At 38.7% G+C, this 19,974-nt stretch overlaps 1 protein-coding gene across 2 annotated transcripts in view; it reads right to left on the bottom strand.

The window, feature by feature from the left end:
- LOC149145850 (alpha/beta-Hydrolases superfamily protein) overlaps nucleotides 1-9,131 on the bottom strand; it is a 456,412-nt gene extending 447,281 nt beyond the window's left edge. Inside the window, exon 1 of one of the 2 annotated variants that reach the window (XM_089449105.1) lies at nucleotides 8,545-9,131. In XM_089449105.1, the coding sequence (XP_089305231.1) occupies nucleotides 8,545-8,871 (327 nt within the window). In that variant the 5' untranslated portion in view covers nucleotides 8,872-9,131. The remainder of the gene's footprint in view (nucleotides 1-8,544) is intronic. The other variant, XM_089449104.1, reaches the window with a different exon arrangement.
- Between the last annotated feature and the right edge of the window lie 10,843 nt (nucleotides 9,132-19,974).

Genomic DNA, 19,974 nt, shown 5'->3' with positions numbered 1-19,974 from the left:
ACTGCAGAAGTGAAGTTTGACCTACGTGGACCAGAAGATCTCCTCTTCTGATCTGCGTTGTAGGTTCATCTGAACCTCTAAAGGTTGCAACTTTTGGTGGTGGAATCAAGCCGATCTGACAGTCGATTTGTGAGATATCGACTACCCTAGTTTTGATGATGAAGTCGCTAATGCTGATGCTGCTGATCTAAGGTTTGCTACTGTTGATATAAATCAGATTTATTGTACTATTTCTCTCTGTTAAATTATTGAAGATAAAAGAAGATTTGATCAAAGGGTTTCCCCACACATTGTGGGGTTTGTCCTTGGCTAGCCGCCACATCTTGTGTCTCTTGTCTTGGTAGGATACTATGACCAAAGAATAAGAGTCTATTATGGAGAATGATGTCTGGGAAGTAGTTCCCAGACCCCAGGACAAGACAATTGTTACTTCAAAATGGCTTTACAAGATAAAGTTGCAGCAGATGAAAGTATGGAATAGTATAAGGCTCGTTTTGTTGCTCGTGGTTTCTCCAATAAGGAAAGTATAGACTATGATATTTGCACTTGTTGCCAGATATACGACCATCCGCTTGATCACAGCCCTTGTGGCTTCACAAAGATGGAACCTATATCAGATGGATGTCAAGACCGTGTTCTTGCGCGGTTCGATCAAAGAAGAGGTCTATGTGGAGCAACCCGAAGGATTTGAGATTTATGATTGAAAATCTCATGTATGCAGGTTGAAGAAGGCTCTCTATGGGCTGAAGAAAGCACCCCGAGCATGGTATGAAAGGATCAATAGCTACCTGATGAAGCTGGGATTCACTAGGAGTGAAGCCAATCCTAACCTTTACCTTAAGGTTGAAGATGACAAGCCTCTCATACTGGTGTTGTATGTGGATGACCTCTTTCTAACATGTGCATACCCTCTCATTCGCAAATGTAAGAGGGAGTTGGCTTCTGAATTTGAAATGAATAGCCAAGGACTTGAAGTGTGGCAGAAGCCAAGGGAAATTTTCCTATCTCAAGGAAAATATGTGGTGAAGATTCTGAAAAGATTTGGTATGATAGACTGCAAGCCTATGACTACCTCGAGGATCTTAAATTTCAAAAGTTATATGGTAGTGATGTCGGACCAGATTTGGGAAATGCCTCTAAGTTTCAAAAAAAAACTCATTCGCGTTGATGTTCTTGGTGAACCTTTGTCTGAACATATGTTTTTCAGTTAGCATTGTGAGCTCATATTTGATTGAGCCTCACTAGATTGGTGCCAAGAATCTTCTGAGATGTCTTCAGGACACAATCTCTCATGGATTGAGATACACTACCGGAAATATGAAACTGCATGATTATTTGAATGTTGATTAGGCAGGTAGTGTGGAGGATCACTGGAGCACTTTTAGTGTTGTTTCTATTTGGATTCTGCTTCGATATAATGGATGAGCAGGAAGCAGAAGTCGGTTGCCATAAGCACCGCCGAGACCAGATACATATCTACGAGTATGATCTCGTATGAAGCTGCCTGGTTGGGGAAGCTCTTCAGTGAGCTGTTTGAACACATACCACTGTGATTCTCTGTAACAACCAGAGGTGGGATTCGATTATTGAGGAATCTCGTATTCGTCGATTGCTCCAGCAGATAGACATCATCTGGGATATGGTAAGTCGATGAGCAAGGAGGCTCCATCGCATTAAGATGTTGTACAGGTCGATACACCTTGTCAAAGCCCCAAGGAAAGATCTAATCTATGATTTTCCCAAACGACTTGGAGTCGTCAAGAAACCCTTGTACAAGGGTCCTGCATGTTGCATACATTGAGCTCTAGGAGCTCTGAGGGCTTGCAGTTCTTACTGGAGCAACATATGACCACAGGGTGACTCACCCTCCCCTGGTGGTGCGCACTAGAACAAGATGATTCGCTCTCTTGTGGGACAAGATGATTCGCTCTCTTGTGGAACAGGATGATTCGATCTCCTATGTAGCAGGATGATTAGTTCTCCTGTGAGGCCTGGATTGATGTGTTCTCCATGGCGCTTGTAGCGGGATTGATGTGTTCTCTTGTGAGGCCTGGATTGATGTGTTCTCCATGGCGATTGTAGCAGGATTGATGTGTTCTCCTGTGAGGCCTGGATTGATGTGTTCTCCATGGCGATTGTAGCAGGATCAATGTGTTCTCCTGTGAGGCCTGGATTGATGTGTTCTCCATGGCAATTGTAGCAGGATTGATGCGTTCTCCAGTGAGGACAGGATTGATTAGTTCTCCTGTCAAGGCATCCTACCCATGCAGTCTGGAACTCATGAGAAGTACCTCTCATCTGATCAATGTGCAGGGAAATGAAGCTAGGGACCACAGTAGTACCGATGGATGCATCGTTGTATCTACCGTACTCCCTACGTTAGGATGACCTCCATTGATCTGAGATCAATGATACTGGTCTGGAACCAGTGGTAGGAGTGGTACATTCTATGACACTAACTTCGGGTCGGTTGTTACTGGTCTGGGACCAGTGGTACGCACTCTGAGACTGACTTTGAGCCAGTGGAGGATGTTACTAGTCTGGGACCAATGGTAGGAGTTGTACTCAATATGACATTAACTTCGGGTTGGTTGAGACTGGTCTGGGACCAGTGGTACATACTCTGAGACTGACTTTGAGTTAGTATGATACATCCTCGCTCATTTCTTCTTCTTCATAATTCGGACAAAAGCAGAGAAGAACAGAACAAAGCAGAGCAGAGCATAACAGATCAGAGCTGTACAAATCAATATAGGGTAGAACAAGACAAAGCAGAACAGGCAAAATAAAGCAGAGCAGGGCAAGGGTCAAGCTGTACAGGGCAGTGCATTTGATGGATGAATAGTAGCGACCGACAAACAGATTGCAGATGAAGTTCTCCCTAGCTGAGAGGGAGTGTTAAAATTGGCAACTAGGGCCAAACTTCATGTTGGTCATCTTATTCATGGCTACTAATATGTTCATTAGATTCCTCTCGTCGAGAAGTGTAGGATTGATCTAAATATCATTCGATTCCGATAAGTATTCATCGACATATGAATTTATTTTGATTATGGAATTATTATCAAGCCGACCTACAACTCATGTAGGCTCAGAAGTCCAACAGATGCATTTATTCAAACATCAACAGTTGTGTATAAATATAGGAGGAATTTTCCTCATTTGCACTCACTCATCTCATCACATCTCTCTCTCTCTCTCTCTCTACTGCGCAGAAAAGAGTCTCTTCTCTACTGCGCAGAAAAGGGTCTCTCTCTCACACATGTGAAGCTGGAAGCTGCTGAAACTAAAGCTGCAACTACAAATCCAAACTTTGACCAGTGTGGACCATCAAACCTCCTCTTCTGATCTGCGATGTAGGTTCATCTGAACCACCTTTGAAGGCTACAACTTTTGGTGGTGGAATCAAGTTGATCTGACAGACGGTTTACGAGATATCGACTGCCCTAGTTTGAAGGAAGCTGCTGAAACTGAAGCTGCAACTGCAGAAGTGAAGTTTGACCTGCGTGGACCAGAAGATCTCCTCTTCTAATCTGCGTTGTAGGTTCATCTGAACCTCCTCTGAAGGCTGCAACTTTTGGTGGTGGAATCAAGCCGATCCGACGATCGGTTTATGAGATATCGACTGCCCTAGTTTTGATGATGAAGTCACTAATGCTGATGCTACTAATCTAGGGTTTTCTACTGTTGATATAAATCAGATTTATTGTACTATTTCTCTCTGCTGAATTATTGAAGATAAAAGAAGATTTGATCAAAGGGTTTCCCCACACATTGTGGGGTTTGTCCTTGGCTAGCCGCCACATCTTGTGTCTCTTGTCTTGGCTTGTTTTCTGTCGATCGTTTAATGTTCTATCTGCACTTTACTCTATGTACATGTGATTGCTAATCTGTGGAATGTAATAAGAAAAAGAAGTAACTTGTTATAAGCATAGAACATACCATAACTTAACAGGAAACCTTATACTCTGGTCATTGATGCACAGGTCCTGGTGATACTTACACGCAGATAATGGAGACACATTTATATGGTGTTCATGGTTACGTTCATATACTGGTTATACATGACATTTATATCAGTGTTGATAATATCGGTATCGGGAAAATATCGGCGAGGGTCCAGAAAATATCTTATTGGCAATATCGGCGAAAATATCGGCAAATATCGGCAAGCATAAAAAATGCATAATATATTCATTTTTTTCAGATTTCTAAACATATAAAGCAATAACAACATGAACTAAACACATTGGCACATAAATATGAAGAAGGCATTGATATATATGATGTCAAATAGAAATGATACATCAAACTTCAAAGGCGATACCAAATCCTGCTGATCCCTGATAATTGTCCAATCAAGGACTCAAACAAAATAACATCACATATCCTGCTGATCCCTGATAGTGATAAATTGATAATTGTCCAATCAAGGACTCAAACAAAATAACATCACAATGTCACATATCCTGTTGATCCCTGAAAGTGATAATTGTCCAATCAAGGACTCAAACAAAACAACATCACATATATAAAACTTTAAAAGTATTTCATCATCATGAGTTATAAACTTATATGTAGCAAAAGTTGCAAAACAAATAAAACTAGCAGCTATCTATCTGAGACCATTGGCCTCTCCCTAGCAGCGTTCTTTCTGTCTTGTTCAGCAATTGCTTCACGAGTTTTCTGTATAACCTCTGCACTAGAAACCATACAAGGCATCACATCTGCATCATATGCAGAGAGTTTAGCCAGATGGTATTTCAATCATGTAATCCCTCCTGACATCTTGGTCCCACACAAGTTGCATGATATATATGCCTGATTTGCCCCACCAACAACCTCCCCATACTCCCAAAATGGGTCCAAGGCTTTTGGCATATTTGACATTTGTAGTGAACTAATTCAAACCTAGGGCACAAAAAAAACAAAAAATTGGCATTAAACCCCCAACACAAAATGAAAAAATAATAAGTAATAACAACCTCATTTAAAAAAAATTACTACATTATTTGCATTTTGCAATGTGAATGAAAAATGGCAATAAGAGGGTGCATAAGAAAGTTGAAAAAAAAAATGAAGTTTGCTGTCCAAATATGGAGAAAACCCTTGCATTGGTTCATGGGCATGAAAATCATAGCAAATGGAAAAAAACAAAGAAACAAAATGTTGGTAGGCAAAGAGGCAAGCAAGCATAACCCTAAATCTATGAAAAAATCATTAACATAGGGGTTTTTAAGAACATACCTGCTAATGGAAGAAATGAAGTTTGTCTCACTATTCTTCAATCTTTGATCCACAAAAAAATCTTAATTGGTGGTGATAATCGTCGTTTGATCTTCAAACCCTCCTTGACAAGCACCACAAAACTCTTTCCCTTTCTTCTCCAACACTCAGAAACAGAAATGAAGAAGAAAAAAACCAATTTTCATTTTTTGTAGCCACGGAAAAACACGCCCGACGATATTTTATATCGTCGCGCGATATTTTCGAAAATATCGCCGATATTTCGGAAATCGCGCGATATTTTCGGCTGGAGCCGAAAATATCGCGATATTTTCTCGGCGATATATCGGCTCGCCGAAAATATCGCGATATTTCCGATATTCGGCGATATATCGCCGATATTATCAACACTGATTTATATAGTCAACGTGATGCCCTAACACGGGGCAAAGATCTACAAGCAGTTAGACTATATATGAACTTAGCATAATCTATGTATTGGGCTGCAGTCAAACGCAGCATTATCATACGTTCTGGGCTCTTGGCATACTTGAAGGGATGAAGCCACAGTGGAAGAGACATATTATACGCATTCGCGGATGTATACAATCATGGAAAGGTCCCAGGATCTAGCTGCTGTCATAATAGTGTCTAGCCACAGTCGAAGAGTTCTGGCCGCAAAGGAAATCTGTAGCTGCCAAGAGGAATACCAATATGCTGTGTGAAGTACGCAGCCCTGACTCAATAATGGGATTGCGTGGAACTATAGCCTCGCTGCTTTGCTAGGCTGCAAGCCATAGCAAGCAGCTAAGGCTGATATGTATATGAACTAAAGCATGATGTATGGGCAGCATTATGAGCAGCATGATGATATGAGATCATGGGCAGCATGATAGATGAGATCATGGGCAACATGATGCATGTGCAGCATGATGTATGAGATCATGGGTAGCATGATGTATGGGCAGCTCAATGATGCATGAGATCATGAGCAGCATGATGATGCATGATGGTACTACATGGTAAGTTGCAGCAAATGGACGAGATGCAACACTATGATGGCTGAAGGAGTCACCTTAGAGAATCAGTTGAAGCAATATGTCTTCAACTAATCTCTGCCGATATCAAAAGTCAAAGTGTTGACTTCTATTGTAAATGTACTATCTCTCTCTTTCGCTTTCTCTGCTTTACTTTGAAGAACATAAAAGAAGAATTGATCAAGGGTTCCCCACATTGGGGTTTGTCCCAGGCTAGCACCACATCTTGTGTCCTCTTGTCTTGGCTTGTCTTCTGCGATTTATATTTATGTTCTATCTGCAGTTTACTTATGCTGATGTGATTGCTAATCTGGAAAAGAAATTTAAATAAATTGCTCTAGCATAGAACATACCTTAAATTAACAAAAACCCAAGACAAGTGGAGAGAAATCAAGATAGAAGTGTGTGTAGAAATGACTATCAAATCATCTCCTTTTATACTAAAACGTTGAGCACATGTGGGGTATATTTGGTTGTTGGCCGACCTTGACGAATTGTCTTATAACACAAATAAATTTATAACTCCATGAATACTTAACGAAATCGGATGATCTTTAGATCAATCTTACACCTCTATCGGATGATCTTTAGATCAATCTTACACCTCTCGATGAGAGGGATCCAAGAAAAATATCAGCTGCCATAAATAAGATTACCCACATGGAGTTTGGCCCTAGTTGCCAATTTTAACACAATTTATCAAATGCAATAACCCAGATCTGGATCGAGTTCCCTCTGAGTGTCTTAACAAAAACCTAAAACCCTTTCACAGGGTTCAGGTCTTCTAAACTTCCCACCGACCCCGTCGGAGAAGAAAGAGAGGGTCTTTACCTCATATCTACTTCGATCTGAGGGGAATGGTGCAACTTGAGGAGGTAAAGATCATGGGGAAAGGCAGAAACATAAAGATCAACAATGGAAAACTCCCCAAAAGTGCCCATCTCAGCCAATGCACCTAGGGATCCTTCACCCAACTCCATATCTGCAACAGAAACAAGGAAACCCTCCCAAAGCCAATGAAGCCACAAATCAAACCACATAAAAACCTTGGAATCCCAGCAAAAAGCAGCCCCATTCTTCTGGCAAAGAGCACGATTGAACAGGAAGGGGATAAGATGGCCCTCACCAAATGGGATCGGTACAGAAACACGAGATTGATCCCCTGCTCACAGCATGCAAGAGTAAAACATCCAAACCTCCCCACTGAGAAAGAAAACAAAAGCCTATCTCCCCAAGTTTGCAGCAAAAGCCTCTCAACAGCAGCAGATCCTTCATAAAGAGCCTCGACATGCACAACTCCAGATCCGCAGACCTCCAACGACTCTATCTCTCCTTCCCAATTCCAAAAATAATAATATGAAATTTTATTTTACTAAAACCTTTTCATTTTAATTTTAAAATTTCAATTTCCTTGGTGTCTCTTTTTCCTCGAATGTTTGTAAACTTTTTTATTTCTTCTTTCCCTCCTATACCCTTCAATTATTTTCTATGTATATTCTTCCCTACCACTTAGTGTATAACCCTATTTTCAATTTTAATTTTTTCCTTGATGATAAGTAAGTGTTCACTTGAAATGCATTGGCTGAAAATATTTCACTTTGATGATAAGTAAAATATTCACTTAGAAAACCATCGGCTGAAATCTCTCAAATAATAATAAACCAGGATAAGCATTGACAGTATGTCCTGCTGCACAAGCCTCCATGCAAATAAAACTATGACTGTTTTTTTTCAAACAAATGCTGCCCTAAGCAGAGAGATGCCTAGGAAACAGCACTTCAATACCGTTTCTAAGATAGATTTGGCTTGTGTTTGACTTGCGACTCTGAGTCATAGACAAGAGTTGGAATTACGGATATGACTCGAGGCAAACTCGGACGACCTGACTGGATTGAGTTTTCTCAAAGAACAGAGGAGTGACTGAGGCTTTGAACAGCCAGGTAAGACTGCTGATTTCTTACTTTTTAAAGCTTGAGTTTTGTTAGTCTCATTATTTGCGAAAATTAAAAATTTAACTACTATTGACTTTGTTAAGATGCAAAATTAGGAGAAAATGCAAGCTTAAATCAACTTCAATTGCTAATTTTATTATTTGATCAGCCAGAAGAACAATAAAGTTTCAATAAAAAGAAAACAAAAAACCTTGAAAAGAAAGAAATGAGAGTAAAAAAATTCTAAAAACACGAGCATAAGCCAAACCAAATATAGGAATAATTAAACAGAGGACAGAGTGTATATAGATAGATAGATAGTGAAAATAATGGATGGCAGTGGAACTTACAGCTATCATTTGGCCAACATTCCCATCGTCGGCCGGTAAATCAGGTAATTGTATAGCTCCTCTACTGGAAGGATTGTCCGTCACAAACCTAAACGGACTGAATGTATTTTTCGCTTCATCCTTCTTCTCTCCACTCTCGGCTGCGGCCACGACGTAATGGAGTAATTTCTTCTTTGGCAATGTCTTGGCTTTAAAACAAAAGCTCTGCTGTAATGGTGATGAATTTGTTAAGGACGAGTGTAGCGGACAAAAATTTTGGTGTCCCGGTGATAAATTTGAACAGAACGAGTGTAGAGATGGCACTGTAATTGGCATTGCCGGGGCCATTTATCTTCAGAGACGAAAAATTTTGCTATTTCTCCAATCAAATTTAAATTGATGCACTGAAAGTTCGAATCATGAGTTGAATTGTAGCACTTATCGTCGAGACGTCGAGACTTGTGGCCATCGCGTTTCGGTGTGTGGATTTCCGAATGAAAATATCGACCACACAGCACTCTACTCTCGATCAATGAGTTGGCCACCAAGAGCCGTATTCAAGTTTTCAAATTAATAAATAAAACCCCTTCACACTTTAAGACCTCTACCATGTCCCTCTATGCCATTCCTTGAATGTTAAGTTCGAGCTCGAGGTAATGATCAACGGTTTCCCCGTTGCATTTACACAAGCGACTTCTCTTCCCTAGAGTAGTGTATATCTTTGTCTATTTGATGATGTGGTATTATATAAGAAAAGGGTTGAATGCATTAATGAAGAAGCAATCTGCTTTATGAGTTATTTTTAGCTTTATGAATATTAAAATAATTTTTTTCCTTTCTAGTTTGACAAAAACAATGATAAAACATGAGTTTGCCTTTAACTTAAGAGCACATTTTAGCACCTTTTATGACAATGATAAAACATGAGTTTGCCTTACCTTAGAGCACATTTTAGTAGCTTTTATGTGTTTTGGGGATTTTTGGTTGAGTGGTATTTTTAAGGTAATTGTTAATATGGATTTTTTCACAGAAATATTGAATTTACCTGATCCATAATGAATTAAACAAAGTTTTAAGTAGAAATCACATAAGAGAAATTTGTGTTTCAAACTAACAAGTGTGGTTCATCATAAGATGAAGAGGCAAACCATGGCAAAGGCTTAAATAGAGAGCAATGTAGAGACATAATTTCCAAGTAAACTATATTTGAACAATAATATTTTAAATTATGATATTAATTTATTAATATGTTAAAAACAAATATTATTAAGTAATGGCTAGTTTTTGAAAAATAATATTTAAATAATGACATTAATTTATTAAAAATATTAATAGGTAACGGTTAGTTTTTGAAAAATAATATTTAAATAATGATATAATTTGTTATTAAAAATATTAATAGATAATGGCTATATTAAACAGCTAGTTTTTTAAAAATAATATTTAAATTAATTTATTAAAAATAAATATTACTAGTTTTTGAAAAATAATATTTAAATAATATTATTAGTTGATTAATTTATTAAAAATTATTAATAAGTAATGGCTATATTAAACGGCTAGTTTTTGAAAACTAACATTTAAATTAATTTATTAAAACCATATTACTAGCTTTTGAAAATTAATATTTAAATTATAATATTAGTTTATTAATTTATTAAAAACAAATATTAATAAGTAACCGCAATATTAAACAACTAGTTTTTGAGAAATAATATTTAAATTAATTTAATAAAAGAAATAATAATAATAATAATAAATAAAATAAAAGTCAAACTCTAAAGGAGGGAAGTCAAATATAAAAAATAAAAATAAAAAAGTCAAGACCCTAATGGAGACAAGATCATTTGATAAATAAAATCATTAATGAAAATTAAATAAACTAAATTAAAAATAATTAATGGAAAATTAAATAAAATAAAACAAATATATACACAAGCAAAAAGATAGCGAGATTTCTGATAGCGAGAGCTTTGATAGGGAGAAATCTCATCTCCTTGATGTCTTTGTGGAAAACGGATATAGTAGACGCCTAGGTCAGAAGGCTTTCCGTAAAGCCTCTAAAAATGCGTTAATTAAGAAAGAGCCTAAAGAACGCCGTATAGGTGTCCATCTTCCCTATGTCCAAGGAACCACGGACAAGATTGCTCGGATCCTTAAGAGGTATGAGATTCCCTCAACCTTTAGGCCCCTCAGCACCATCCGCAATTCCCTCTGATCGGTGAAAGATCCCATTAACCCTAAGGACATGAAGGGTGTCTACTTGATCCCTTGTTCTTATGGGACCCCTTATATTGGGGAGACAGGGCGCTCCATCCATCAGAGGATTAGCGAACATGCAGCTGACCTAAGACATGGAAGATCCAGGTCTTCAACTTTGGCAGAGCATGTAGAAAAGACCAAGCATCAGGTGTGTATAGAGGAGGCTAGGGTTGTCGCCAAAGTTGCTCAGTTCCATCATCGTAAATTCAGGGAAGCTATTGAGATTGAAAGAAGGCCAATCAATCTCAATAGAGATGACGGCTGGAAGATCAGTAGATGTTGGATCCCCGCCCTTTCATCCTAGTCTCTCTCTCCCCCTCCCCCCTTTTCCCCTCTTCTTTGCTTTCGTTTGGGTCTGTCCTTCATTTTTGTTAGATACTCTTCTTCCTGTTAGATTTTAATAAATATGATCTTAACTATATCAGAACTATAATATATTATTATACTCTATTTAATTAATTGATTAATTAATTAATTTATTATTCTATTTATTTATTTGTTTTTATTTAATTTTCATTTATTTGATTTATTTTTATTTATTTACTTTTATATATATATATATATATATATATATATATATATAATTATTATTATTATTATTATTATTATAGGATTAATACTATATAATTACTATATCTAATTACCTTCTGAATATTTTATAAAGTAAGGTCCTTTATCTAATTAATTTACATTAAATTTATATATAACTTTTTAACCGACCAATAAGTTACCACCATATTAAATTATCTCTTTTAAAAGTTACTAGTTATTTTAACTAACTAGCCCCCTTTATATTTTATTTATATTATACCTTTCAACTATCTTTTATTATTTTTATTTATATAAATATTTTTTCTAATAAAATTTAGTTACTATAACTAACTAGAATTGCCTCACATATAATTTATATTATATATATATATATATATATATATATATATATATATATGGTCCTTAATCTAACCAATTCTTATTAAACTATTAACAGAATCAACATATATAATTATTTCTTTTATAATTTAATTAACGCGAGTTAATTGATCATTTTGACTTTTTAGGCCTTGAGTCAAAATTAGCCGTTGATCAAGATAGCTGTTGGAAGCTCTGCTCAGACTATTTAGCATGCATAGCTAGATCTGTTTCTTCAACTTGTCCTGACGATGAGCCACACTAGTTGGTTCGAAATGCGTTGACAAATGTCTCTCTTTATCTGATTTACGCCGAAGTTCTATATATATATATATATATATATATATATATATATATCCATAGAAAAGTAATCAATAAATAAAACAGGTCAACAATAAAATATGGGGCTGAGGCCCATTAAACAAATAACAAAAATACTAAAAGGAGTTAAGAATGAATAGGATGATAAAATACATGAAAAACACGAAGGATCAAGAAAATAAACTCTAATGAAGAATAAATCAACAACAGATATTATAAAAAGGACGTCAATACCTACATAGATAAATAAACAAACAAAATAAATCCCAAAAACAAGCCTAAAATCTAGGAGGACAAGACAGGGACCCAACTTCTATTAATATTCCAACCATCATCTCTATGCATATTATTGGGTGTTTTTTCAATTTCTAGGGCCTCCCTCAATTTTCGATGATGGAAATGACTAACCCTATCAACAACTTGGGCCTCCTCAATGCAGATGTGATGCTTAGATTTATCTGCATGCTCCACCAAAGCAGAGGAGTGGGTCTTGTCATGCTTGATGTCAGCATCATGCTCACGAATCATTTGATGAATTGAGCGACTAGTCTCACCAACAGGGAGTCCCACAAGAGCATGGAATAACGTCAACACCCTTCATATTCTTTGGGTCCACTGGGTCTTTTACAGAACTAAGGGAGTTCCAAATGGTATTTAAAGGCCTAAAGGTTGAAGGCACCTTATGCTTCCTTAAGATCCTCGCAATCTTGTCAATGGTCCCTTGGATAAAAGGAAGATGAACACCAAAAAATCGATCCTTGGTATCTTTCTTAGCCTTAGGACCTTTTTTAGCTCTGAGGAAAGCCTTAGTACATTGGTGTCTATTATACCCATTATTAAAGAAAACACTTAGGAGATGTGCTTTCTCTTCATTGAGATGGTTTTCATCAGAAACTCTTAAAGCTCTCGTCGCTAAGGTGTTGAGAACACCAAGCTTTTGAGCTGGGAAATGATGAGAATTAGCATGAAGATAATATTGACTTTTTTGTTATTCGAGTAAATAAAAAAAAAAAAAAAAAATTGTTGTAGTTGTCTTTTGATCTCTATGTAGGGAAGAACTGTACATCCAGCTACCTACCTGTAGGTATCAAAAAAACTGTAAAATTTGTTCCTTTTCACTTGGTCTCTTTATGATAGCTATGTAACCAACACTAGAGTTTTGCACATCTTTTATAATGTTGGTTACTTGATGAGGTGGTCGATATTAGTAGAGTTGCGGGTAGAACACTAATAAGACATCATTGTGCCTAAGCTTAGGAGAGGTCCAATGGGACATTAATTTTCTTACTTGGTACCCTACCCAATATTCCAAAAAGGCACATATGCTCCAAGTGTAGAGCAACCTTATCATTTTAAACATGGCTCTATGATGACAAATTATGCATGATCACCACTCCCTTGTTTCGAAAAACAATGGATGAATCTATATACACTTAAAAATAATATTTTTATAATAGTTTTGAACATGAATGGAATATATTCTATGAATAAATATCGTGTTGCTCCAAAATTAATAATCCATTTTTTTATGTTACATGGTGGGGTGGCCTTCCAAGTAAACAAGTCTAGCAAAAGATGACTAAAAAGATCCATGGCCAAGTTCTAAGTTGCTTCTATTGTCTTATGATACCAAAATAGATGCTTGAGAATTTTGGCCTCACCATATAAAGTAGGAGTGAGTAAGGGCACTCCTAGATAGTACACATTATTCTTACAACAAGGGCTCCATGCAAAGATGGGCCTCCTTGGCTCCGGAGGAGCATTGTAAATTTTCCATAGTGCATACAACCTAGCAAACAATTTAAAGTGAAGTTTCCAAACTTAAATAGCATCCTATTTTTATTGTTGGAGTCTAGTTGAGTGATTCAAAGTCATAGTAGGGTTGAGGAATTAGGGCATCCATGCTTATAAATAGCTCAATTCACTATACAAAGTGAATGATTTGGTGTGATATATAAGCTTAGCAATTATGTAGGACACCACATAAACATTGATGTGAATAATTGAACAACAAATAAATTTTGAATTAATACTAACATAGTGAAGTGTATAAAAAAATTACAAACAACATAAACCCTTGACCAATAAACCAAACTCATATGTTAGGTCCCTATACTAATAGTGTAACCCCTTATTGTTATTAGTGCAAATCCCTTATTGAATTATTGTGCCCATACAATCCCCATGTTGTTATTATTATGCCCCATAGAAGCTCACTATTGTTATTGTTGTGCCCCTATAATATTATTATTATGTAGGCTCTGATTGTATTGGAACCCCTTAGACTCCTATATATAGAAAGGAGGTCTTGTCATTTGTATCATCCAAGAATTGTTCATTTGTGTAATGTAAAAGAGGTTTTTCCCTCGAAAAGGCTGATTTTTAAGTCGTTGATCTATCTTTTCTATCTTTTTGTGCGCTAGTTACATAAATTTGGTATCGAAGCTTTGGATTATAGGGTTTCGCTCCTCCAAATAGGTCATCATGGAATTTTTGATATAACTTTTTCTCTACGAATTTTCAGAAGCTAAAACAAAAACCCATTGATCTGAAATCGTTCTGAACCTCAGATTCGAATTTCAGATCTTGTCTCGCTATATTTTCAGAGATATGATTTGAGGAAGTTAGGGTTTTTCCAAGCTCCAGAATTCCATCGCAAATAGGTCGTCGTGGCATTTTCTCTATAATTTTTTTCTACAAAAGTACAGACTCTAAAATTAAAATCCATTTGAGCCGAAATCTTAATGAAGCTCAAGCCCAAATTTCATATCTTGTTTCGCTATATTTTCGGAGATATGGTCCAATACATTTAGGGTCTTTGCAGGCTCCCGAATTACATCCCAAACAGGTGACCTGGGGAAAATCGTCATAACATTCTCTCTGAGCATCAAATTGAAATTTTATAAAACTTTACAAAAAGAGGACGACATGTAGTTTTCTGTGTATCAGATTCAGGTCCTAAGGTTGAAACAGTGATACGTGGAACTTCATACAAGTTCGCTCTACTAAACCAATCTATAATCATGTCATCGTGGGAGACTTAGCATAAGTCTTCCTTGGAGAATCCAATCTTCATCATACTTGTGGGGTTGGAAAGATGACTCAAAGGGCTACTGCAGGATGCAATTTTAGGCCTTGGAGATCAGAAATTACAAAGATACAAAAGATTCAATATCGAGCTCCTACAAAGTGAAAAAAAGTGTGTAGTTTTTTTTTAAGTTTTGCGTAAGTTTGGTTGAAAGATTAGTTTGAAGGAATTCAAAGGGCGTGGAAGCTAAGACGAATGGTATAGAATAAAAAATTAAAGGTAACATGGAATATTTGAAGACATATTTGACAAAGTTGCTACAAGAAATGCTTAGTAATGGAAAAAGGGTAGTAAAGGAAACTCAGGATGAGAACAAAAGAAATGTTAATCATGATTTCATAGACTCTAGCGTTGGACTGAAGACCCACCATGTTCCAAAGATCGATATGAGGAAGTTTGATGGCAAAGATCCCGTAACATGGATGCTATAGATGGAGCAATATTTTGATCTCTATAATGTGCAAAACACACAAAAGGTACGCATTGCAACTTTATATTTGGAATCAAATCAATTTGTATGGTATCAATGGCTTTGCTCTCGTAAACAATTTGTCACTTAGGCAAATTTTACGAAAGAAATGATAACACATTATGAGGATACAAAAAGAAACACCATTTTTAGCCAATTGATAAATCTCAAACAAAAGGGTTCAATGATGGAGCACATTGAGGACTTCCAAAAATTGAATATAAGGGTAAAAGATATTCCATAGAAGCATAGGATTAATGTGTTCATAGGGACTTTAAAGGATAACATCCAACATGAGGTTTGCCTTTGGGAACTTGATTCATTGGAGAAGGCATTCAGGTTGACAAGAAAAATGGAAAGCAAAATTATGGCAACAAGGAAGCCTGCCACTCACAACTTGTAATATTCCTAACCCAAAATATTCCTCAAACCCAAACAAAAACTCCAACCAAATATGTGCAAATGATATAATAAACCCAGAAGTGATAAAATAACAGTGGAACAACATATAATAATGTAAACCGGAAATATAAGCATATACACAAGAAATGCAGAGAGAAATGCTAAGCCATTTTATTATATTGAGCAATAAATGAGTACAAGAGGTGATTAGATAGATGGCACCTCGACTTGCACAAGGCAAGTGAAGAAATACTCTCAGAATGACAGAATGGCCTCTCTGCATGGATGTTGCTGATGTGTTAATGCTGTTGCTAGAAAACAAATGATGATTTGGGGCTACTCCCCTCCTCGGAAAAAGATGAAACTCTGGAATCGGACTCTACTAAAAAAACCCAGAAAAACCCAGAAAGATTTTCTGAAATGGCCGACCCCCGAAAATCACCCCCTTGGAGTTCTACGCAGTTCCTCAAAGACGCTGGTGAAACTGTTGTTGTAATGCTGATGAAACTACTGCTGAAATGCTGATGAAACTACTACTGGAATGCCAATGGAAATACCTTGCTCGAGCAGGCACTCGAAGTCCCCCAGGGCTAAGGGCGAGATCTCAGAACGAAGACACTCAATGCACTAAACAGCGCTGCAGACTAGCTAAACAGCTAGCGTGCTCTAAGTCGAAATGACTATCACAAATGCTCATAACCAGAATAATCCAAATTAGGGAGCTCCTCTCTCCTTTATAGCATTGGCCCTTCTCCAAAACCTTAAAGCCCAAGCCACCTATCCAACTGCGCAGTTCCAAGTGTCTGCGTGGGCCCCCATCTCTGCGTGGTCCTTTGGCCTTACCCCCTTGGCTCCTCTTAAGTCACAACGTTGTGCTACCTAGGAAGTGACTTTATTCTAAAGGTGAGTTATGTCCCCCTTCACCTTTTTATTTAAAAATAACTATAATAGGAAAAATAGCGCAAAATCGAATATTCCAATTAGCCATGGCTAATTAGGAATATTACAGTCTCCCCGGGCAAAATGTTGCTTGTCCTCAAGCAACTGAAGTGATGGATGCTGTAAAATTTTCTCACTCTCCCAAGTGGCATCCTCATCCACTAAATTCTTCCATCACCAAGAATTCCCAGATCGTTCGGCTCCGCAACTGCCTCTCCCTGGTTTCAATAATAGCCTCTGGATGTAACACCAAATGCCCCTCATCATCCATGGGCGGTAGCTCATCTATCACTATCACATGTTGCCCCAATGCCTTCTTCAGACATGATACATGGAAAATGTTATGAATCTTGCTGCCTTGGGGCAGCTCCAACTCATATGCCACCTGTCCAATCCTGTGTATCACCCTGTATGGCCCGTAAAAGCGGGGTTTGAGCTTTTCAGCCCACTTCTGCTTCAGTGACGACTGTCGATATGGTTGTAATCGTAGATAGACCAAGTCTCCTACCTCAAACTGTCTCTCCACCTGACCCCTGTCAGCATACAGCTTTTGTTGGTTCTGCGTTGTAGCCATGTTATCCTTGAGAGCTCGGAGAATATCCTGACTCTCTTGGATCCAAATCTTGGCTCTCGGAGCCTTACTAGCACCAAGCATCATGTCAGCAAAAGATAAAGGATGATATCCATACAAAGCATAGAATGGTGACATGCTGATGGACATGTGATGTGTAGTGTTGTAGCAGTACTCCCCCCAGATGCAGTCACTTCAGCCATGCCCTTTGCTGCCCACTGACATAGTTACGCAAGTATCCCTCCAGCCACTTGTTAACTATCTCTGTCTATCCGTCTATCTGTGGGTAGTAACTGGTACTCAGTGTCAACTCTGTCCCCACTAGCCGAAAAAGCTCCTGCCAAAACCCGCCCAAGAAACGGTTGTCCCTGTCACTGATGATGGTCTTAGGAAGACCATGTAGCCTGAAAACCTCTCTGAAGAATAGCTCAGCCACCTATGCTGTTGTGTAGTGTGCAGATATGGCAAAGAAATGGGCGTACTTCATCAGTCGATCAACAACGACAAAGATACAATCCTTGCCCTGTACCATGGGCAACCCTGTGATGAAGTCCATCGAAATGCTCTCCCATTTCCCCTACGGAATGGGAAGAGGCTGCAATAAACCAGCGGGATGGCTCATCTCCCCCTTGTTCCTCTGGCAAACATCGCACTCCCGGATATGTTGGAGTACGTCCTCCTTGAGGCCCTTCCATGAGAACCTCTCCCTGATGGCCCTGTAAGTTTTGGTAAACCCCTAATGTCCTGCTAATGGTGAGTCATGTCATGCATGAAGTATCTTCTTCTTGAGCTAAGATCCCTCAGTCAAGAAGATCCAGTCCCTATAGTAGATGATCTCATCAATCACCATGTACCTATCATCTACCACCTGCCCATCCAGAATCTCACATGCAAACCTGTCCTTGGAGTACTCTACTAAAAGTCGAGCCCTCCAGTCTCTATCCAAGCTCATAAGAGACAACGTGGTTGGTCTACGTGAAAGGGCATCTGCGACCACGATGTTCTTGCCCTTGACATACTTAATGTCAAAGTCATATGCTTGGATCTTGCTAATCCACTTCTGCTGCCTCTCCTGTAACTGCTTCTGCTCCAAAAAGAACCTGAGGCTATTGTGATCAGTCCTCACCCTGAACCTGTTACCCACTAAATACTACCAAAACTTGGCCAATGCATGCATGATGGCCAACATCTCCTTGTCGTATATAGGATACAACCTCTCGTGTGGAAGGAGCTTCTGGCTCTCATAGGCTATAGGGTGACCTCCCTACATCAATACTACGCCTATCCCCTCTCCCGACGCATCACACTCCATCTGATGGTACCTAGATATAGCTTGCTTGCCTATGTTTGATGGCTCATCTATGATGTATCTGTCCATCTGAATGCCCCCTTCTTCGTCAAATTTGTCAGGGGTGCAGCAAGCTGTGAGAAACCCTTGACGAACTTCCGGTAGTAGGTACAAATGCCAATGAACCCCCGTAGTTCTGTCATGTTTGTTGGCTCTGGCTAATCTCTAATGGCCCTGATCTTCTCCTCGTGGACTCTCACTCCATCCACCCCTATGATGTGTCCCAAATACAACATCTCTGTCAACCCAAACTCACACTTGGAGAGCTTGGCATAGAACTGCTGCTCCTGCAAGATACGCAACACTGTCTCAATGTGCTGGAGATGCTCCTCCCAAGTCCTACTGTAAATGAGAATGTCATCAAAGAATACCAACACAAACTTCCTCAAGTGACTGCGGAAGATGTGGTTCATGCAAGATTGAAATGTGGCTGGGGCATTGGTTAGCCCGAAGGGCATCACCAAAAACTCAAAGTGCCCATAGTGACACCTGAAGGCGATCTTGGGAATGTCATGTTCCCTCACACGAATCTGATGGTACCCAGATCTCAAATCAATCTTTGAGAAGAACCGTGCTCTTCTCAACTCATCGATCCTGGGTATGGGGTACCTGTTCTTCAGGGTCTTCTTGTTCAGAGCCCTGTAGTCAATGCACATCCTCACCGTACCGTCCTTCTTCTTCACCAACACCACGGAAGAAGCGAAAGGACCCGTGCTTGGCTGAATGTGCCCAAGAGCCAGCAACTCCTGGATAGCTCGCTCAATCTCGTCCCGATAGGCCTTGGGGTGCCTATAGGGGGTGGTAATCATGGCCTGTATGCCCTGCTCAAGCTTGATGGTGTGCTCAAACCCCCGATTCGGTGGCTGTCCTGGTGGAATATCCCCAAACACTATGGCATACCGATCAAGGAGAGACTGTATCTCTGGATGTACCGTCTACCCTGTAGTCCTTGCCTCTGATGCACGCAGCTCCACTGCCCACTCTATGTCTCCCTTCCGGAAGATTGCCTCCATATGATGAGCCAACACAGTCTGAGGCGGATATGTGTGTTGTCCCCGTATCTTCTCATGCCTCCCTGTCTTCTCATCATCCCACTCCATCTCTAGGGTCTTCCAATCTGTCGTTACTTTCCCTAGAGTGAT

Source organism: Pinus tabuliformis, chromosome X (genome assembly GCF_031772625.1).
Source record: "Pinus tabuliformis cultivar Carrire ecotype Pingquan chromosome X, CPIR1, whole genome shotgun sequence".
In the NCBI taxonomy this organism is placed as follows: Eukaryota; Viridiplantae; Streptophyta; class Pinopsida; order Pinales; family Pinaceae; genus Pinus; species Pinus tabuliformis.
Note: the sequence above shows the minus strand (reverse complement) of the source record. Positions and strands in the feature narration are given on the sequence as shown.